Source organism: Typopeltis vanoorti, chromosome 26 (assembly GCF_054136105.1).
Source record: "Typopeltis vanoorti isolate ZY-2024b chromosome 26, IOZ_Tvanoo_1.0, whole genome shotgun sequence".
Classification (NCBI taxonomy): Eukaryota; Metazoa; Arthropoda; class Arachnida; order Uropygi; family Thelyphonidae; genus Typopeltis; species Typopeltis vanoorti.
The window spans coordinates 9,542,342-9,565,119 of record NC_143574.1 but is presented as its reverse complement, the minus strand read 5'-3'; the positions used below and the strand labels follow the sequence as shown (position 1 = coordinate 9,565,119).

The following is a 22,778-nucleotide window of genomic DNA, read 5'->3' as shown; positions in this document are numbered from 1 at the left end:
GAACGCACTTAGTGGGATTGAATGTGAGGGGTATGGTGTGTTCAGGAGTGACAGGGAGAATAACATGGGGGAGGAGTGCTATTCGAGATAGCTGATGAGCTACAGCCAAAGAGAATAGAAGTTGAATTGCAGGATAGTGAAGAGAGCACATGTGAGGTTATTTGGTGTTAGATTGAAACTAGCAGAACAAAATATACAGTGGGTGTTGCTACAGAGCAGGTGATGGGATAGATGGTGGAGATAGTATGCATAAGAAAATAGAAAAAATAGAAGCAATGAGTGGAAGGAGGGTAATTTTATGGGGGATTTCAACTATGGTAACATTGATTGGAAGGAGGAGAGGACACATGGGAGGAAGGAATTGGATTTTATGCGGTTATTAAGGGATAACTATCTGCGACAGCATGTAATGGAAAATACTAGGGGTCAGCGAGTGCTTGACCTGATAAATGCATCTGAGAATTTGGCTGAAATGAATATCACCACGTTGCCACCAATTGGTGAGAGTGATCATAGGGTCTTGACTTGGGAGGTGGCTAAAGGTGTGGAATTTACAATTAAGACAGGGTACATGTGGAATTATTGGGCCGGAAAGTATGACAAGCTTAGGAGTTTGATTGGTTCAGTGCCATGGCATGTACAACTGCAAGGGCTAGAAGATGATAGTGCATGGGAGGCGATTACGAAGGGTTCGCAAGAAGCAATGGCTGACTGTATACCTAGAGTCCAAATAATAATAAATGACGTAAGGGTTAAATAGATGAATAACACTATTAGGCTTGAGCTGCAAAAAAAAAGAAACAACTATGGAGGGAATTTAAGGAGAAAGGTGACCGACAGGCACATGAACGGTATAAAACGCAAGCCAAAAGGGTAACGAGTGTGGTAAGAAAAGTAAAAAAGGATTACGAAAGAACATTGGCCATGCAGGCTAAAGAGATTCCCAAACAGTTTTTTCGATATGCTGCAAGTAAAAGAAAAAATGTACATGGCAGAATGATTTTGAAGAACGCCGATGGTAGGGAGGTAACCAAATCAGTTGATATAGTTGAATTACTGAGCGAGCACTTTGCAAGAATATATCATCCAGGTAGTGACATTGCAGAAATGAATGAACCAATAGATTATACGGGAGTTGTAGTGAATGAAGTGGAGGTGAGTAGTCTATTGCGAAAGTTCAATGTCAATACATCTGTGGGATTGGATGGTATACCAGCTCGTGTCGTCGTACGTGAAGCGGCTAAAGAATTGTCAGTACCCTTGACCATTTTGTTAAATTTGAGTCTCGGGTCTGGGTTAGTCCCGAAGGGAAAATAGTTCCACTGCATAAAGGTGGTTCCAAGACTGCTGTTGTAAATTACCGACCGATTAGCATATCAGGAATCGTTGTCAAGGTCTTGGAGAAATTAGTAAAGAGAAGAATACAGGATTTGATAGATTGAAATGGGATACTGTATGGAGGACAACATGGTTTTGTGAAGATTAGATCATGCCTCAGTAACTTGCTCACGTTTTATAACACAGTGACGGCTGAACTGGATAAGGGTAATGGGTTTACAGTGATTCTACTGGACCTTGCCAAGGCCTTTGACAGGATACCACATGGAACTTTAATCCGTAAACTGCAACATATGGGAATGTATATAGGGTTGGTGAGATAGATAGGAGGGTGATTGATGGAGAGATAACAGAGAGTGGTTGATTCTCTGTAGTAGTGGTCCAAGAACAGAGTAGTGGTCCAAGAACAGAACCCTGCTGCACACTAGTGGTGTGCAGCAGGGTTCAGTTCTTGGACCACTACTTTTCAATTTGTTCATTAACGATATAGGAAAGGATCTGAGAGGAATTGTGCATCTGTTTGCTGATGATGCAAAGTTGGGTAGAGCAATAGTGAGTGCACAGGAGTTCAAAATTTTGCAAGATGATTTGGATAGTTTGGAGGACTGGGCCAAGGAAAATGGATGTCAATTTAATGTGGCAAAGTGTAAGGTTATGCATTTTGGAGTGAAAAGATTAGCATCAGTATATCACACTGATGGAACCGTACTCCAGGAGATTGATGAGATCAGGGATTTGGGAGTGTTGGTGGATAGGAAGTTGAAGTTTAGGGGGAACATCCCAAAAGTGGCTAAATCAGCTCATCAAATCACTTGGTTCCTCTGTATCGAGCCTTGATATGACCCCATCTAGACTACTGCCCAGATATGGGCGCCAGGGTTTCTTCTTGATGGGGAGGAGGTGGAGAGGATCCAGAGGCGAGTGACCAAGATGATAGCAGGTCTGAGGAATGAACCTTATGAGAACAGGTTGAAGATTTGTGGGTTGCAAAAATTGGTTGATAGGCGGAAAAGGGGTGATATTATTATTATTATTATTATTATTATTATTATTATTATTACGGGCAACTCCAGAGAGTCCTTAGACTCGTCGAGGGAGGCCCCAATCATGTCCATCACAGCTATTCGACATTCACACAATATCTATCATACCTTGCCTTAAACTCATTCACTCTCACAGCACCTACCCCAGACTCTGGCAGCTTATTCCACTCATTCACCACACTAAAAGTAAAGAACCCAGCTCTAACACCCTTACTAACCACACTCTTGCCCAGCTTCCATGGATGATTGAGACATTCAAATTACTGAAGGGCTTCTATAAGATTGATCCAGAAGATATTTTTGAGAATATGACTGGTGGTGGGGGGACTAGGGGCCATCCATGGAAGTTGGGCAAGAATGTGGTTAGCAGGGGTGTTAGTACTAGGTTTTTTACTTGGAGAGTGGTGAATGAGTGGAATTAGCTGCCGGTCTGTTGTGGGTGCTATGACTGTGCATGAGTTCAAGGCAAGGTATGATAGATACTGTGTGAATGTCGAATAGTTGTTCCTGACATGATATTAGGGCCTCCCTCGTTGAGTCTGTCGACTCCTTGGTGTTGCCCGTAATAATAATAATAATAATAAAGTTTTTTGTAAGTATATTTTTGTTTCTACTAAAAGTAAAATATTGTATCATTACGAAAATAATGATAGTTCTGCTTTGAATTCATAAACAGATCAACTATTGATATATACTTTGACGGTTCACACGTATAGAAAAAAATATACACTTATTAATTGTGCATTATGTAGAATGGGCATCATCATGAAGGAAAGAGAAGATCAGTCAACATCCCTTACATGCAATTAGGAATAGTTTGCAAAATATATAAGCATCTAATAGAGCTGCCACGTCTTATATAGACATAATAGATTCACTTGAGAGTAGACTGCTTCAATCTGGCATAAGTATATACAAGTTTTCCTAATTTACTAAATGATTTTAATTTTTAAATCAGCTGAACAGCTTAAAGTATTGCGAAGTATTCATAATATCAAAGAATCCTTCGAAATAGCAGATTTTGATGCAATTATTAATGTGAATGTCACTATACTTTTTTATGTGACTATTACACTGTACGTTTACAGAAGGTTGTAAACGTACAGTGTAATGTGGGTGGGCTAAGATTATTTTCTATGCTTATTATGTTTACTAATTTTAGATATTTTTAGTATTTTTATTTATATTTACGTAATCTGGAAACCCCTTGCTCTAGAGATCAAAGATGGAACTTTTTCAAGCCATTTTGGAACACCAATAAGTGGGTGTAGTGGAATATCTGATGATGAAATTCATCTTCACCTAAACAGTTACAACATTCATGCCCTTAGTGGGATTTTAATCGGAAAACTGTCCATTGGAGAGCAGGTACAATAACCATTGAGCTAACTAAGCAGGCAGGTATTTTAAATTTTCAATAGAACAATCGACAATTTTGTTTTTTTGTAAAGTGAACCAAACGTATATTTAATCAAAATAAAAACGTGAATCAAACTTTGGAAAAACGAAAATTAATGAAATGGAGCTTGCCTTATTCTAGCAAGGAAGTAAACACGAAATAAACAGCTTGAAAATCATGTTACCGACGTCTTACGTGTTATGTTGAAATCAGTATTGTGAAACTAATTCAGACTTAGAGGACGCATACCTAGATAGAGTTTAGATAATCCTTTGAATCTAATGATATATTTTTTTGTGTTTAATAAAGTAGTGTGTGAAAATGTGAGTTGGAAAATTTTGACTTTCTTCCTTCAAACGTGACCGTTAGCCCACGTAGTGTTGTTAAAAGTACTTAACAGATTGAGTCAAACATCATTCCTTGAAGCTATTTGATCTCACATTACTAATCAACAAACGTTTTGCTTCCAACTATAAATTACCCGATTTTCCTTTAACATGTAAAATCCTTTCCTTATCCCCGTCTATAATTATCATTGAAAGATTAAAATTTATTGATAAATTATCATTAAAAGATGATGAAGGACATCTTCGTATGGACATGATAACATAAGAGGCTAAGATCAAGGAAATGTTTTATTTCCTCAGTGGAGCCGTTGGTTGATTCAATAAAAGCTACAAGGCCAACAATGTGGAAAGAACAATCCCCAGAGGCTCTGAAATTAAACGAATCTCTTCCTACCGGCTTCCATCTTGATTGGCAAAGATGGAGGACATTGAATAGACTTTGTTCCAGATGGGGCTACACAGACAATGACAACTGCTCATGTGGTGATTAATTAATTAATTAGTTAATTAAAACCTTTAGTGAATACGTAAATGCTAAGTAGAATAAAGTAATTAAAGATTAACGAACGCCAAATTTCTGATGTACTGTAAACATAAAAACTACCATAGAACAAAAAGGCATTAAAATCGCGTTAGCTAAATATAATTCACCAGAATAACAAGGTTCAAAGATAATCCACTCTAAGGAAAAGAAACTATGAACATAGTATATGAGAAAGATATATATACACTGCTTGGAAAGAAATCAACGGTCACCCTCATGGGCGAGGTGCATTGTGCCATGGAGTTTGAAAGAGGCATCGTGATTGGATACCATTTTGCAGATAAATCTCTTTGGCAAATTACTGACACATTGGGCCATCCTAGGTCAACAATCAGTGATACGATACGGAGATGGAAGCACATTTTTAGTTGATACCCTTTCCAAGGGTATGAACTAAAAATGTGGCCTGCAGTGGAAGACAAACCACGTTCACTGAATTGACCATAGGATACTACGAAGGATAATATGAAAAATAGACATTTGTCGGCCTATATTTTGAATGCAGAGTTCCGGGCATCGACTGTAACACGAGTCCTCAAAACAAGCATTCAGAAACGAGGTTCACAATGGGTCTCCATGGTAAGACTACAATATGCAAGCCCACATTACCCGAACAAATGTTCAGCGTCATCCTGAGTAATGCAAAAAGAGTGTACAGTGGGAGGGGAAGCTTGGAAAGCTGTGGTATGGAGAGACAAATCAGGTTACTCTCTTTACCAAACAGACAGAAGGTTGTGGGAGTGGCAAATGCGTGAACGTTTGTTAATAGAGTGCGTAACTGCAACTATGAATTTGGCGGTGTGATAGTATGGTCCAATTTTTCCTGGTTTGGCCTTGGACCTCTGTGGTGCCACAAACATTGAACTCAAAAAGGTATCTGAACTTTCTGGACAATGGACGATTGTCTCTATCAACAAGACCGTGTCTTGAGGCTGTTGCTGCGTAACTTGGTGGTTTCTGGATATGGACGTCATCCTACTTGACTGGCCTCCACACAGCCTTGATCTCAATCCTATGGCCTGAGATCAAGGCTGTGTGGAGATCAAGAACTGGAGCGTCGAGTGAAGTCAAAGATCGTCCGTGGCTCAACAATCCTGGACCGATAGTCATCCTAAAAATGTATTTTACATACATTACATTAAATCATTTACTGTATATAACTTTTCTTTAGAATTTACCACTAGATAATGTGCAGTTTGAAGTTCTTCCCGAAAACTTGCGAAAAACAGCTGTTCCACGAACGGGTGGACCATGTAGACTAGAAAAGTGAGTCGACTAAGTGGAATGAGTACTTTCCATGATAGAATGCAATTTAACAAACCTGAAAAATAGGAAAAAGTTACCGCTAATCAGAAATTTTTGTCCTTACTTCCAATTAGATAAACAGGGCTAATATAAAATTTGTTAATGAAGGAAATTATCCAAATAAATAAAATCCGTCTTTAATTCTCTAAAAAAGAATAGCCAGCTTTAGTGTTAATCTACTCTCAACTTACCTCCACGTCCAGTGCAACACATTAATGTTGTCCAGGCGACTCCTAAAGCCCATGCAGTACGATGAGTTGCAGCATAAAAGGCTCCAACAAAAGGACTGGGAAGATTACCTTGATTCCAATCATAAACTCCATACAAAACTAACATAAGAAGCGCTGAGGCAATAATCCAACCAAATAATTGTACTATCTGGGAAACAAAAACGGATAAAAGGAATTTAAATATATATTTCATAATGCAAATATGAAAAAAAATCAACAAAAAATAACAAAATTATCTATAAATAAATAAACATAAATACACAATAAAACGCGATTTTATAATTTCAAAATAACTTTTATTTTTCAACATAATCTCCCTTAAGCTAATTATGTTTATTCCAGAGATGCTCCATAGCCATTAACCCGTTCCTGTAGTGGTTCTCAGTAAGATCTGAAAAATACGCCTCTACAGCTGCAATCGAAGAAAAACGCTGACCAGCGAGGAGAAAACTTTTAGTTTGGGGAAGAGATAGAAGTCAGAGGGAACCAAATCTGGGGAATACGGTGGATGTTCCATGAATTCATAGTGCAGATCCCTTAATTTTCCCATTGCCAAAACACCTTTGTGTGCAGGTGCATTGTCCTGAGGAAAGACGATTTTTGTCTTCTGCAAACCAAGTCTTTTCTCACGAATTTTTTCGTCTAGTCTGGTTACAAGATTGGAATAATATTCCCCCTTTATTGTTTTACCCTTTTCAAGATAATTAATAAACAAAATGCGTTTAGCATCCCAAAACACCAATGCCATGATCTTTTTTGCTGATGGAACCGATTTTGTCTTCTTTGGCGCTGAACAACCAGCTTCTGTCTTCTGTTTTGACTGCTGTTTGGATTTTGGTGTGTAATGGTGAATCCACAGTGGCGTACATATTAATCGACGCAAAAAAATCAGTTTTATTTTTGGTAAAACACTTCAAGCACTGTTCAGAGATTTTCATGCGAGTGCGTTTTTGATCTGCTGTGAGCAAGTTCGGCACCCATCTCGCGCAAAGCTCTTCCATAAGCAATTCTTCGTAAAATGTATCCTACACGTTCTTTTGAAATGGCTATAGTCTCAACAATTTCACGCACTTTGACTCGCCGGATCGTGCCGATAGTGCTGCCATCTATGGTCGAAGCCGAGAACTTTTTAGACCACCCTCGTATTTCTGAAATTCTTATTTTGGTTTTCTTACCCGCATTTGTTATTATATTTCTAATGGAAGTAACAAACTTTTATTTTACTTATTATTTGACATTATTGTAACAAATTTTCTAGATTTAATTACTTACTGGTTTTAGTTTAATAGCCGGTTTCTTGTAGAGGAAATATCCGGAAGCCAGTCCTACACAGTACGGTCCTAAATGCAGCCAGGGCATGTAGTACACACGGGACATGTAATAATATCGCTGTCTGTAATGATAAATAATAACTCGGATGATTGGGATGCACGCAACGTATGAATTTGGTTATTTTTAATATTTTAATATTTCTGCTTATTATATGTTCAAGTTCAGAACTCAAGACAGCAGTAGAAGATGGACAAATGATTTAGTAGAACTAAGAAAGTTGTTGGTTGTTGTTCAATATTCGTATATTACAGTATCTTAGAAGAACAGCTGCAAATACATTTTTTCTAAAGAAAGAGATAAGGGATGAAACAGGAGGATAAGCTAATCTAATGTGTTGTTCGATATTGATGTTAACATTTGCTCCTTTGGGTATAACATCATTTGAAGAAAGTGGTGGAGCTATATCGTTATTATGTTACAAGTGAATGTTATGAATTTGTAAGAAATGCTCCAATTGCTTTTATAAAAAAAAGTTATCGGAATAAATGTGAAACACGGATCTATATTGTACACACAGAATTCTATATTTTATATTTATGCAAAGATGTCCTGTTTGAATGTGTGGAGAGCATTTACTCCCTACCCTAGAAGTTGTGTTCTAGGGTAAGGCTGAAGAAGGCAACTGGCGTTTTTGGTGCTAGAGTCCTAAAGGTGCCCTAGTGGGTTTAATTGGGTTGTCTTGGCTGCTGGACTGATATTCTAAGGATGCAAGCTTCCCAAATTTTGGACAGTCTCATGCACCCAAATGTTTTGAAATTGGCTAAAAAGGTGTTAAAGATATGGTTTAGTTCAATAGTTAGGACATTGTTCTCCGAAGAGATTAATCTAACGCTGGTATCTAAGGTTTTTATAATCCATATTGTTGGGAGGGGGTGACTGTTGGTGAATGTATCTACCTGTATATGTAGGTTTTCTGTAAAGAGAGAAAGCCAGGGATCCATCAGGCTGGCGTGTAAAAATCAGAGTGTCTAGGAAAGGGAGATTGTTATGTTTTCTTTTTCCAAGATGAACTCGATTCTGGGGTGTTGATTGTTTACAACTACCTACACACTTGACCAAGAATATACAGAATGTACTTGTATACAAAAAAATGTTATTATTAAAAAAATATATATGTTAGCAGTACTTTAAAATACCTGTATACAGAGATTAGTGTCCAAGTACGTATTGTAAATATTATATGTCAATAATAATAAAATTATTATTAATGAATCTTCGATCGACAATTTTTTTTATATTTCTTTCGGTGATTTTAAGGAACTGCCTTTCGATGAATTGCTTTTTCATAAATTGTCCAGAATATGTTCCTTAAATTGGCTCCTGATAATTGTTTATGCCTATCCTCTCAAAGACCAAAGAGAATATGATCTAAATTACGATCACGTGATATTTTTGAAAGGATAAAAGAGATGGGTTTTCGCTAGAGTGGCCAAGTTTCTACTCAGGTGCACCATTCGCATGTAACATTGTCATATAAAAACCAGTTTCCCTCTTAGAGAAGCCATGCTTTTAATTTTTCCTAAGCATTAATTCACCAGGAAAAAAGACACAAATTTTGATCCTTCATATTTCGTTTCCTTTAAGGCGACGATTAAGAAAATCGTCTTGGTGTGTGACGTCATCAAATGTCAAGAAGAGCTTGGAACAACAGCATGACGCTGCGTATTTCGTTTCAGCTATTACAAAACTATGATAATTCCTTTAAATTCCTTCTTTCCCTTCTCATCCGTCCTTAAGGACGGGTTGAGTCCCCTAATGAGGGATTTACGTCGAATTAATGCAACCGGCTTGCCATTCCTCTGCTGCATCCTCTAAGGGCAAGTAATCTATTCACGGGGGTAGTTTGCCTGTTCTGATGGACGAATGTGATTAATTATAACTATGAAACCATTGAGCGTAATACATTAAGGAGAAAACGATGTCAGGTATAATTATGGAAGAAAATAGACAGAAGGACGATTTGGCAATATAATTAAAATGATAATCAAACAAGTAGGGCAGTTTGGGCGTTAAAACATAAAGAGTTTGGAAAGGGATCAACAGTTTGCGAAATAACCAACCTTGAGCAAGATTTACCTTGTCTTACATTACTTAATGTCATAAACTTTGCCCTTATCCTTGTCGTTTATTTTTTAATTCACTTAAATAGCTGTTTCGACTACTGTTTCCTGTTCAAGACCATAGAAAGAAAGAAAAAACGTCTTTCAATTCTTAATATCTGAGCTATCATCTACCAGTACTGAGTGGAGAATGAGCAAAGAATTGAACATATAATGTCAACTTTAAGATAAATAAATAAATAATAAATAGTCCTTCCAATCTTGCTATATCGGATTACTTATTGACAATGTTCACTTAAAAAAGAAAAATTCCTTGCTTCACCACTGCAGATGGCAAACGAGTTCGACTAGTTCCTTTACGTCATGCACTGCAACGTGATTCAAATACTGTAGATTAAGAACGAATTAGTGACATCTGGTGGTTACTAATGAAGCGGAATTCAAACTCGCTACCAAAACCTTTAGACTCGTGATAATGAGGAAATAAACTGTCTTAGACCAACATTACAAAGAAACGTGTTTTGTTTTTATCGCATTGCTAATATCCACGTGCTCTTAAGTTCAAATTACAAGCGAGCGTCAATAAATTCGAATTTTCCTCTACCAAACGAAATGGTAGAAAGAATGACGTAATCATACTAATATGATTACGTCAAGAATGTCGCTATAGTAATTAATCATTTTAAAATCAGCTATAGCGTTACGTTACTGATACAAGAATACTTGGAAAATTGTAAAGAACAAACTGTTCTACTTACTCTGGATCCGGAAGTGAGAACAACATAGTTGGAGGATATTTCCCATAGTACGTGTGTAGACCAATAGACACAATGGAAAGAACAATCAGTAAGAAATTTATTGACATTCCTAAAGCATACGACCTGCGTATAAAACAGTTATTTTAATTGTAACAGCAATTTTAATTACAGATTAATTTTAACAGTACTCTTCCAGTAATTATAATTACTTTTATTTATTATTTAATAGTAATCCCAAATAAATAGAAAACCATATTTTATTTTTATGAAACCGAAATAATATTATTTTTAAATTCTCAGTTGAAGTACATTTCATGCGAAAGCTTGTAACGAACTCTAGCGGGGAAAATCTTAAAATCTGTAGAAAGCAGTTATAATTGATGTAAAAAGCCTTAGCTATTTCGATTAAATTTTCTTAGAAATTGATAATCTATTATCATAATAGATTATTAATTTAATAATCCATATTATCATAATAGATTATTAATTTAATAATCTATTATTAATTAATAAATTATTATGAATCTATTAGATTCATAATAATTTTCAAAATAACCTTCATTTCTGATTCTAGACGATAGATGGCGCACCAATGAAAATCACATAATTGAGATAATGCGCAAAATAACATTAGATAGAAAATGAACTAATTCAGGTAATTGCAATGCACCATGTATTTTAATATAACCTGTTTTTTCTACAAAACATTTGGCGGACAAAAATCCTTCAGAATTAAAATTCTGTTTATTACGCAATATGGGGTGATTTCATTAAGGAAAAAAATATTCAAACATTAATACAGCTTACTTCATTATAGGAAGAAGGACTAGCAAGGACACTAAGTATAATTGGAAGTCTACGGCAAGGTACCAAGCATGGCTGACACACTGAAAAATAAATAAATAAGTTCAATGAATTTGTTTCTCTTCTGTTTAAAAATAAAGCATGACTTATATGAAGAAAAAGCAATCATTTAGAAAATTTCAAAATTCCTTCAAATTATTTTGAAATTTATTTACTCATTTTTTAAATGGACCAAAATATTCTTCGTTTTTTTTTCACTTCTTAACATTAAATAGCCTCGAAGAGGTTGATATTCTTTGTTAATATCAAATTCACATCTCTCAACGTCTTCGCTGACATCTGTTAGAGTGTTATTTTCTACTAATCCTGTTTTTTTTCCTCATAATTTATGAATTCATAATCCTCACAAGTCATCTGAATTGCGTTGGAGTGATTTTGGACTCCATAATATACGTTGTCGTTATCCGTATAAAACAAACGTATAAATAACTAAGCTCAAATGTGTCAGATTTTAAAAAATACATTAACACATCATTAATTATTTCTTATTACTAATTATTATATTTTTGTTCAAACAAACGTTAATGTCACGATTAATTTGAATAATCGCATAAAATATTTAAAAAAAAGTCCATTACCCCTACTCCGATTCTGTAGAGGTTATTTATAAATAGTAGGTTTGTCCACCAGCTCGCACGGCACGACTCTACAGTATGATCAATGGTTTCATGAAACATGGGTCCTGATCCCATCCAAGGAAGAAGCATAGTAAGGCCCACAAACACCATCTGAACAGGAAGTAACCTAAGACATTTAAAAAAACATACGAAATAAAGATTTCATTAGTCTCAGTAACCATTTATTGTAGTCCAAATAAATAAATTCTTTATTGTATTTATTTGTTAGGCTGATCTCAGTAATCAACAGTTTAATATCACTATTCTTATACTAAATTCATTGTAATAGTTTGAAATATGTCGATGGCAGGCGTCAAAGACATAATATTTTCCTAATCTTCATATTTTCTTACGTTTTTCTTTCATTTTATATAACAATCTCAACTATTGTGATCATCATCAGACCTTTATGGAGTCCAAACACTCATTACTGAAAGTCCCACTGTCACACACACACACGATTCATGATACCGTGTTCAACTCCTGGAGTGATTGATAGAGAACCAATGTCTAGGAAGAACGGCATAAGGAGCATCATTGAAAAAAAAAAAAAACATTTTGGCATGCTTGTTCCATTCAGTTATGGCATTTCTCCAGATGCAAACAAATACGTCTTCCACACTCACTACGGATTTCTTCTTCAATCATATATTTATTGTCGAATAAATAAACCCGTTCTTCTGACATACAACGTCTTTATAAAGGTAATCTAAAAAATTGCGTACACATAATGCAATAAGGATGTGTCTATTTTTATTAGACAGCATTCAAAATAAAATGATTTACCTCCAGATTCTGTGCGTAATAAAAAGCCAGATGCTGAATGGTCGGTGATTCTTCATCACAGCATTCATCGTTACGTACATCACAAGAAGTCCGCTATGGATTGAAAAGAGATTTGATATTATTGAAAGATATCTAATTCTGTTACATTTTAAAATTCGATTCAGAAAATGTAAACTTAATAAAATAATAAAAAAGTCATATAAGGTGTGTGCATGAGTGTGTGTGTGTGCGTGTGTAGCTTCCATTTTTTACAGTTGAGCCCGAAACAGATTTTTATTTTATTTTTTTTTTGTAATATTAATTTCAGTGGTCCATTACAATTTCTGTTATAAACTAATTTATGTGAAGATGGGGATTAATCCTATCTATACAGTCCGTGTATATTTATTGTATATGTCCATTCTGAGTTGAGCATCTTAGAATTATAGGAGTAGCAACTAAGGCTACTCCTATATTGACCTAAAATCCTGATTATATTTTATAATCTTTAGGTTATATTCTTATCCTTAATCCTTAGGAAAAAGGATTAAGGACATGTGCTTTCTAGTTCTCTTGCGAGCGCCACACACTAACATAGAGGTGCACTCTGTTATCAACTACCTGATAAAGAAGAATGTGTCCACAACAACCGAAGCATTAATAATGACTTGAAATGAAAAATCTCTTCCAAAATCTATGACGGCCTGTAGACTACCTGAAAGAAATGGAAACATTTCTTCAGTACACGGTAATTAGCTTATTAAAAATTACAAACGTAACAGTAACACAAAACTAATAAGGACTTTTGCTCGTATATATTTAGTCTAAAATTTCGAATATTTTCTTTTGGATATTCTGTTTATTATTAAATAACTGATCATGTTTTTTTTTCACTTGGACAGAAAGTAAATTATACTTGAAAGTATCATAGTACTTTATGAGATTGTACTTTATCACTCATTCAATTTTTTTTTTTGCATGGGAAGCATAATCAATACGATGACATATCTGTAGTGCCCAAAAAAATTAAAATTCCTAAAACTAGGAGTCGTGATTTGCATTAATAACAAAAATTTATTTTTTTTCACACTAAATTATTTAATTTTAATTTATGCATGTGAATATGCATTATCTTTAATCATAAATAAAAAAAGTGAAACAATCGGATAGTGAAAAAATAAACACAAAAAATAGTAGCGATATTTGTCAATCACTACTCGGTAAAACGTTGAAATACGACAACTCGCATCTAGAGTGGATTAGTATGTTAGAAAGGAAGAAAATATTATGACAACTCGTCTCCCCCCACCCCACACGCGTATTGAAATATTGAGATCTAAAGTGTTACCCCAATTCTTATTTCAATATAGTACTTAGGAGGGCGCTAGCAGCACTGTGTTTACCACAGTGTCATATTGCTACGCGCGCAAGCACATGCACGTCATAGTGAGATGCGAGCTATTAGCGTAATGCGGCACTGTCCGTCGCGCAGTTCCACTGTTGTTTATATGCAGTTTGCGCCAGTAGTAGAGTGTTCGTAGTGCTTATCGTGTTTACTCCGTCTCTTTAAATATTTGGACATTACAATTAAAGACGTAACATTTGTTATCGTTTTTATTTTAGAACATTATTGGGGTTATGATAATGGATTTTATTTTTAAGTAATTTCGAATTATACCAAACTGTATAATTTTATCGATAATAAACAATATATTTTCATGTTTAATTTTTTTTACCATAATTTTGATATTTTATCCAAACACGTATCAACTCTACTTACAATGCGTATGTATATTTCGAAAGTTGCAGCACCCCCACGATTTCAAGCTACGAGCCGCCACTGCATATGGATTTTAATTTTAGACTTTTCCTGCTAGCAAAGGATGAGTACCTGCACCTATTTTCTGACAAATAAAGCGCTAGGTACAAGTCAAGCATAAGATTAGAGTTAACCCAGAATGATTACGTATTTCTATATACGTTCGTGTGTGTATTCTATGATCGATTTTGAGCTGCGCAGGTTTTTTAATAGAACTGCATCGAAAATTCACTAACTGTGAATTCAGCTGAAATGAAAGAAAGAGTCTAGAAAGACTGCGTGAAGAATAGCACTCAACGTTGTTCGAAATCTATCACGTGGTTCAGCGAGTGCAACTCAAATTGCTAATGGAATTTGAGCTGCACTCGCTGAGCTCCACATATGTTATTGGATTAGGAATATCCAATAACATATTGGATGGAATTAATTTTAACACAGGAAATAATGCAGTAGCTTTAACTGATAATGAGTCACAAGACTTGAACAAGATAAGAACTTAAAAAAAGAACATAATTCCTTCTAGGGGAGGCTATTGAGAATAACTTTTGTGTGTTGAATTTACTCGGTTCAAAACTTTACAGAGGAACACACATAAATCGTTCCATCTTTCTGATATACTTTTTTTTACTTAAGGAAACACACACACGCATACTTTCAATCTTAAACTTACTTGCAGTAAGAATTATTACGTAACATTAGCGGACGTACGGAAAATATTAAAGTTGGCATAGAAGTATTCATGTCCTAGTATGATCCACGTCATAGAAAAAAACCGAATTCCGTGTAACATCCGTAAGCTGTCCGAAGATGTTTGAGTATCGAAAAGCTTCTTCGTATTCGTATAACAGGAGAAGCACAATAAAAGTTGAGGTAGAAGACCTGGAAGGGAGAAAATAATAATTATTATTATGTACACCTTAAAATAAACTAACATTAATACAAAACACTCAAACATCTGAACCTTAAAATGTTTAATGAACCTTAAAAAACGATTTTATCAAGGACTTCTTCACTATCCTAATAGATAAGATACAATCCTGTAATCTCTTCAATTATAAACCACTAACGCCTTTTTTATTCCCAGAAATGAGGTATTTTAGTTATTACAAAATCGAGGCAAGAGAACTTCGATCTCCACTAATGTTAATCTTCACTGAAAGGTCGAACGTAGCTCTTGGCGATTTTCAATTGGGACAAGAAAGAGAGTACGGCAAACAACAGTCGAAATCTTGTGATCCTTATCTTAACACTGGTATTGTTGTGTGAAATTGTGCGAGTCCTACAATCCATTTTTCTGAGAAAGATTGAAGAAAAAACTTACTCGTCTCTGTCAGACTTCGACTAGCTCAGGAAACGATTAATAATAACTATAACGTTATCTGTTTAGAAAATTTAATATTAAGCAGACATTATTATTATTATTATTATTATTATTATTATTATTATTATTATTATTATTATTGCATACACAGGGTGCTGTGTATGCATACACTGCTTAAAACTGAACAGAGGACTTTGGTCAACAACGAGGGAAGAACAAAGGACGTCGACATCTTTACAATCACACGACAGTTGCTCAAGGGAAGAAAGGTGAGTCATGAAGTGCATCAAATGCCTGAAGGAGTTATCGTACGATGGAAATCATATAACCTGTAAGAAATGCTGTAGGATTCTACAGTTTATATGTGCCGACCTTTCAGAAACAACCTGGCAACGTAAATCCAATGCAGCACGTGATAAATGGAAGTGCCTATAATTTGAACTCCTTCAATATACTAATAGAAAACTTATAAAAGCCAGCTTAGTAGATCTTGTGCAAGAACTCTTTGACAAACAGAATGAACAAATAACAAAAAAATCTAGCGAATATCAGGATTAAGAGAAACATAATAATTTAGCAATGAAAAAGTCTTGCAAACGGTAAAAGATATTAAATTCAACATTAACGCACTAACTCCGTCAAGAACGTAATGCCCTAAAGGTACAATACGAACGTTTAAATCAGCAACAACATAAAGTTCTTCGATAAAGAGCCAAGAGGCTAAAGCTTTTTGGCTCTTTATCGTAGTAATAATAATATATGGGTACAGCGGTCTGGCAATTCGTTCGTAGGGGTATATGTAAGTTCGGTTCACTTAGACCTTGGTATTCCAGGTCTACCTACTCACTGATGAGACCTCAATTAACGTCGAAACCGGTCTGGGTAGTGACCTCTCCTCATAATGTAAAACAGTAATACATCTCCTAGGAGCTGCGTTTTACATTATGAGAAAATATTAAGGAGAGTGACGGAGCTTGCTACACCTTTGACACCAGTTGCCCTAGTATTGTACTACCCAGGTGTTGACTTACGCTTTGACTCGCCAATAGTTCTTCGGCATGAAACTCTTAGATTTTGATAGATTTCGATTTCCGAGTTTCGTATCCGGCTTTAAAATAATGAGGGATTTATTATCCCCTGAACTTAATATAAAGATCTTGTTATAAACGGTCTTCCTGAAACTGTATCTACAGAAAACCTCAGAGACGTAGTTTTAAAATTAGGCATTGCAATTGACACCCCCCCCCACCGCATAACGACATTCAGATCGTAAATCGGATTCCCAACAGGAGCACAAAACAAGCCTTGCCATGACCCGCACCAGTCATAGTTCGTCTTACAAGCAAGTCTACAAGAGACACTCTCATTAAAGCCAGCAGACAGAAAAAACCAGTTGCCAATGACTTGAACGCATTTCAAGACAATACACCAATCTTCCTATCCGAATATTTAACACTATTCAACCAGAATATGTTCTACCAAGCAAGAAAAGCAAAAACAGAAAAAAAAGTACCAATTTTTGTGGATCAGAGATGCCAAGATATTCTTGAGGAAGTCACAAACTTCAAAGCCGATACAAATCAAAAGCTTAGACATAGAAAGGTTGCCAGAGTGAAAAAAGTCTCCTAATTAGTTCAAAAAGAATACCACAGGAAAAATGAATGTGAACCATCAAGTCAGACGTAATAACACCAAGAATATATCGGCAATTTCATTTTCATCAGACCTTTCAGATCATTCATTTGACCTCTCAAAGATCAGCCTACTTCCACAGCAATCAAATTAATAAAAGATATCTAACTGGTGTCGTCCTCAGATAAGCTTACTAAAAAGCCTCGAGGATGAAAGCTAAGACATCACAACTCAACCGAGATCAACAGAAAGAAAAAAAAATCCATTTATTACATTGAAGTGTTATAAAATTACTTCGTTACCCTAATAACTATTTACAATCATCATGAAGACTAGACCGAAAACCTATTAAATCAACTTAAAAACGCCAATTAAATTAAACTGAATTTAATTTATTAATATGATAAAGTGCTGATTTTAGACTTTATTTCTTTATTCTATTTTTATTTATTTATTTATTTCATTTTCTTATTTTATTTTAATTTTTTTTACATTAATATGTGAACATCACAATGTTCTGAAACACCAAAGGGATTTGTGTTCTTATCGCTTTGAAAGTTTTGTAATCATAAATAATAATAATAATAATAATAATAATAATAATAATAATAATAATAATAATAATAATAACACTGTTTCAAGTCTAGGGGTTGCGTACAATGTTAGATTTCGTACTTTGCTATGAACATATAAGTAACGTGCCTTCATCAGGAGGCTGTTTTACGAATATTTACATGAATTACATGAGCTGTGAAAAACTGCGTATCTTATGCATGACAGAAAAAAACAGATGCGACTACTTACTTGTAATCTTCTTCTCCGAAGCAGAGCAAGTGAAAGTAAAATATAAATCCAGACACGTCCCTAATATTACCATTGCTGCTAATATGGACAAGACAGACCTAAAAACGAGAAACTAAAAACACTGCTTTATCTGATTATTTCAAGATAATAACAACTAATAACTACATCGTAACTTTAATTTGAAAAATTAAATAAATAAATGTCGAGAATTAGCATACTGTCAACTGTAATTTTTTAATTGAGGGATATTCTTATTATTAATTGCTATCGTTGACTCCTGAATAATTTATACGAAGTAAGAATACAGTATCAGTGAATAATAAGCACTATGCATTGCACATGCTTTTCTTATTAATATTCTTCTTCTCCCGCAGCTTTTCCCACTTAAGTAGGGTCGCTGTTTGTGGTGAGTCTCCTCCACAACCTCCTGTCTTGGGCTGTACTCACATCCAAGTTCTTCATCCTCAAGTCCTCCTCCACCATCTCTCTCCATCTCTTCTTTGGCCGTCCGCGTTTCCTCCTCCCCTGTACATCCATCTGCATGACCTTTCTTCCCACATACTCTTCCTCACTCCTCATCACATGACCAAACTATCTCATTCTCGCCTTCTGTATCTTCGCTCCTAAGTTCGTAACTTTCACCGTTCCTCTTACATAGTCATTTCTCAGATGATCCTTTCTGGTCACACCGCACATCCACCTAAGCATTCTCATCTCCGCTACCTCCATTCTGCTGATGTTATTTTTCCTCTGGGCCACAGTATCCATAGCATACGTCATAGCTGGTCTCACTAATGTCCTGTAGATTTTGCCTTTTAGATTGATCGGCACCCTCTTATCGCATAGCACTCCAGCCATCTCTCTCCAGTTCTTCCATCCTGCTTGTATCCTACATCCCACTTCCTTCTCAGGCTCACCATCCTCTTTCATTGTTGAACCTAAGTATCTAAAGTCACTGACCCTGATGACATTTCCTTCCATCTCTAGATCTGTCTCCTGTCTGCCATCCATTTTGCAACACATATACTCTGTCTTACCTCTGCTCAGTCTCATACCTCTCTCTTCCAGTATTTCCCTCCAACTTTCCAGTTTAGCTGCCACTTCTCTTGATTCTGCACACAGCGCGATGTCGTCTGCATACAACATAGTCCAAGGTGTGTCTTCGTTCACCTCCTCCGTCACCACCTCCATCACAATAATAAACAGGAATGGACTTAATGCTGACCCTTGATGCAAGCCAACTGTCACTGGAAAACTTTGTCTCTCCCAGGCAGGTTCGAACTCTTCAATTCACATTTCTATACATCTCCTGCACCAACCTGGCATATTTCTCCAATACCTTCTTCTCCCTCAAACACCTCTAGACTTCTTGCCTTGGAACTCTATCATACGCTTTCTCCAGATCAATAAAAACCAGGTGTAGCTCCCGTTGTTTACTCTCGAAACTTTTCCGTCATCTGTCGTAACCCAAAGATAGCATTTGTCGTCGATCCACCTGGCATGAAGCCAAATTGCTCCTTTGCAATCTCCACCTCCTTCCTTTCTTATGAATATTATTTAATATTATTCGATGTAATGGAAGTTATTATAATAAATGAACTGGCATCATGCTTGATCATGTTGAATATGCATTTATAAATAAATAAAATGAGAGCAATACCAAAAAAGAGATAAATAAAAGGAAGAATGAAATAGTATGAGTATAACAAATACAAGCTAACCTATATAACTTATATATAATTTTTTAATTAGAGAAACATTTCATTTTCTAAGATTTAATCGGGTTAACTTAAGGTTTAAAAGCAACATCATCAAGTAAAGAGTAAAACAACTTACAATATCGCTATCTGTTCATAGTTGACTACCATCTCATCCTTCATTTCACATCTGGGAACCGTTATATTGAGCTCGAATTCACTGGTAACTAAGTAAAGCAAAAAATTTCAGATTGAAATAAAATTGACTCATCATAGCGTATTGTGTGTACATCAACACTATCGTTTTTAGAGAGTAGACACACCAAGAATTCTACTTGCATATAATTTTACGCAGGCACTCTTTAGCCCATAATAACATCCCTTCTGTTAAAAGGTAGAGATTTTTCCAGATCTTTCTTGAGCTGGAAAATAGAAAAACGTATTCTACAAATGTTTTGCAGGGCATTTCTTTCATCCTCCATTTTCCCAGTCAGTCGATAATCCTGTAACTAATAATCGAGTTGGAAAAATCGATAATGGAACTCGGATTGAATAAGAAACATACACTCGCTGTCTAAAAATAAACTGAACTTTTGATAGAAAATAAAACAAGCCAATTATAATTATTCCAATCATTTATTTCAATCAATATACTCTCCCTCAGCTTCGATACAGCGTTTGGCACGGTCAATTAATTCTTTAAATGAGTTTTTTATATCGGCTTTTGGGATACTGTTGAGGGTCGTGGTTGCTGTCGCTTGAACGTTCTGAATGGTGTCGTATCGCTTTCCTTTCATCGGCAAATGAAGTCCGGGAAAGAGAAAGAGGTCACAGGGTGCTAAATCAGGTGAATATACAAGTGATCCAAAACAAAAATTTGTTTTTTTCTCAAAAACTGTCTCACAATGTTCGAACGATGAGATGGTGCATTATCGTACAAAAGTGACCGGCTGCCTGCATCACGATATTCATGCAAATATTCGGTCGAAATGTTGGGCACAATTGATTTCGGGATCCAAATTCATCTTCAATTAATCTCGTGAACGATTTCGGGGTAATTTGATGAAATCACGCACTTTTTTGGATGTTCACTTCGCTCAGTCCAGATTTTTGCACGGCCCTGCTTTTCGTCGTCCTCAAGCGTCTCACAACCACTTTGAAATCGCTTAAATCAACGTTTCCCAAACTGTGGGCCATGGCCCCCTTGGGGTACAGTAGGTTTTGTTGAGGTGGGCCGTAAAATAATGAAAACAATTGATGAATATTAGTACTTATATGCTTATTCATATAAGTTTCATTTCAAGGCAGAAATCTAAGAATTGCAGTTTAAATATTTCACCTGATATTGGTGTAGCAGTATTGAAACTCATCCATCACATTAAATTATTAAACTTCTTTTATGTTTTTAATTCTTTCTTTATTACTAATCGTTTTACGTTTCATGTGCTTGTACTGCAAATGCACAATAACAATCTATCTATATAAATAAAAATATGAGATAATGTGCCATGTATATGTAAGATGCTAAAAATTTAATATTTGCATTTGATTTTTGCAATATTCGCTGTGTATTGAATATAAATACAATAAATATTATAATAATATATATTACCATTTTGCTCGAGGGGAAGATACAACAGATGGCGCCACTAGTTTCTTCTATTTTTGAAAAGTTCGGTTTCTTTTTGTATGCATTTCTCTATATATACTTGATATCCCGCTTCCTGTTTGGCTCAAAATTATTTTAATACCTGTAACAATTATATGCTTTTTTTATTTATTTTATGTATGTTTAAAATTCTAAATATTCACCAGGGCAATGAATAAACCCTCGCCATGTTCCTAGTCTGTAGTCCCTTTTCTCTGTAAAAAATATTTAAAAATTAGGAAGCCCTCGTGGCGCCATCTTGTGAGAAATATATCAAACAGTCAGTGCAAGAAATAAATAGTATAACTATCTGGTGACCAATAGTAGCTATTAGCTCAGATAATAACAATAAATGGGAACGAAATGAAATTTATTTAAAAACGTGTTTATGGAATATCTGAACAACACTGTTTTAGGTATTATTATAATTATTGCTATTATTGTCTCTAACTGAGGTCATCAAAATGGCGGATGGATATACATATCACGTCTACTGATGGGGGCCATTTCTAATAATAAAAAAAAACCTAGACAGAAATTATTATATTTAATACTAAGTTTATATGCTTTAAAATTTTATATGTCGAAAACAACGACAATTAGTAGAATACATTCTATTAAGAAAGGTTTATTCAACTTTAACTTTTAGTATAGTGCTATGAACATTTTAAGCATATAAAATTAAACTATTTTATTATTGCAGAACTATTTGATTACATGACAGATTATAATACAAAATAACAACTTCCAAATAAGAGTTTAATGATAAAAACAATGTGCATGTATGTGTGTGTGTGTGCGCGCGCGAGCAGCATTTTGCAAGAGTTTATTCTTTATGAAGATTCTCTTTAGCTCTCAGATAACTCAAACCCAAAACATCCACTGCCATAAAATACACATCAGAAAGCACACAGAACAAATATTCATCGTTTTATCGCTCTATTTATTTTTTATTTATGTTAATTCCACTAACGACAGGTTGTGAAACCTATTGCATAACTGTATTACTACTTCCGGTGTGATAAAGTTTAGAACATCTAAAAATCTTTCTCAACAGATCATACCTGAGACTTTTTTAATCCGCTTCGGATTTCTATTAGGCAGGATCTCACCAGATAATGAAAATCACCTTCGTCCTAATAACTTTTAGAAGTTATCAGGAATTCGATCGGATAATAGTACTCAACAGTCATAATATAAAACAATCTGCACGTAAAATAAAGCATATATTGAAATAACATTACATGTTGAAAAG

The 22,778-nt window shown here is 35.2% G+C and overlaps 1 protein-coding gene across 1 annotated transcript in view; it reads right to left on the bottom strand.

Annotated features, from left to right (window-relative positions):
• Window positions 1-22,778, bottom strand: part of LOC150092310 (nose resistant to fluoxetine protein 6-like) — a 34,438-nt gene that overhangs the window by 1,261 nt on the left and 10,399 nt on the right. The window contains exons 4-14 of the mRNA XM_090415089.1: window positions 20,015-20,102; window positions 18,179-18,276; window positions 15,130-15,300; window positions 13,224-13,317; window positions 12,624-12,716; window positions 11,799-11,964; window positions 11,164-11,243; window positions 10,357-10,479; window positions 7,479-7,599; window positions 6,168-6,354; window positions 5,850-5,992 (exon numbers count right to left, since the gene is read on the bottom strand). Coding sequence (XP_090271215.1) covers window positions 5,850-5,992; window positions 6,168-6,354; window positions 7,479-7,599; window positions 10,357-10,479; window positions 11,164-11,243; window positions 11,799-11,964; window positions 12,624-12,716; window positions 13,224-13,317; window positions 15,130-15,300; window positions 18,179-18,276; window positions 20,015-20,102 — 1,364 coding nt within the window. The remainder of the gene's footprint in view (window positions 1-5,849; window positions 5,993-6,167; window positions 6,355-7,478; window positions 7,600-10,356; window positions 10,480-11,163; window positions 11,244-11,798; window positions 11,965-12,623; window positions 12,717-13,223; window positions 13,318-15,129; window positions 15,301-18,178; window positions 18,277-20,014; window positions 20,103-22,778) is intronic.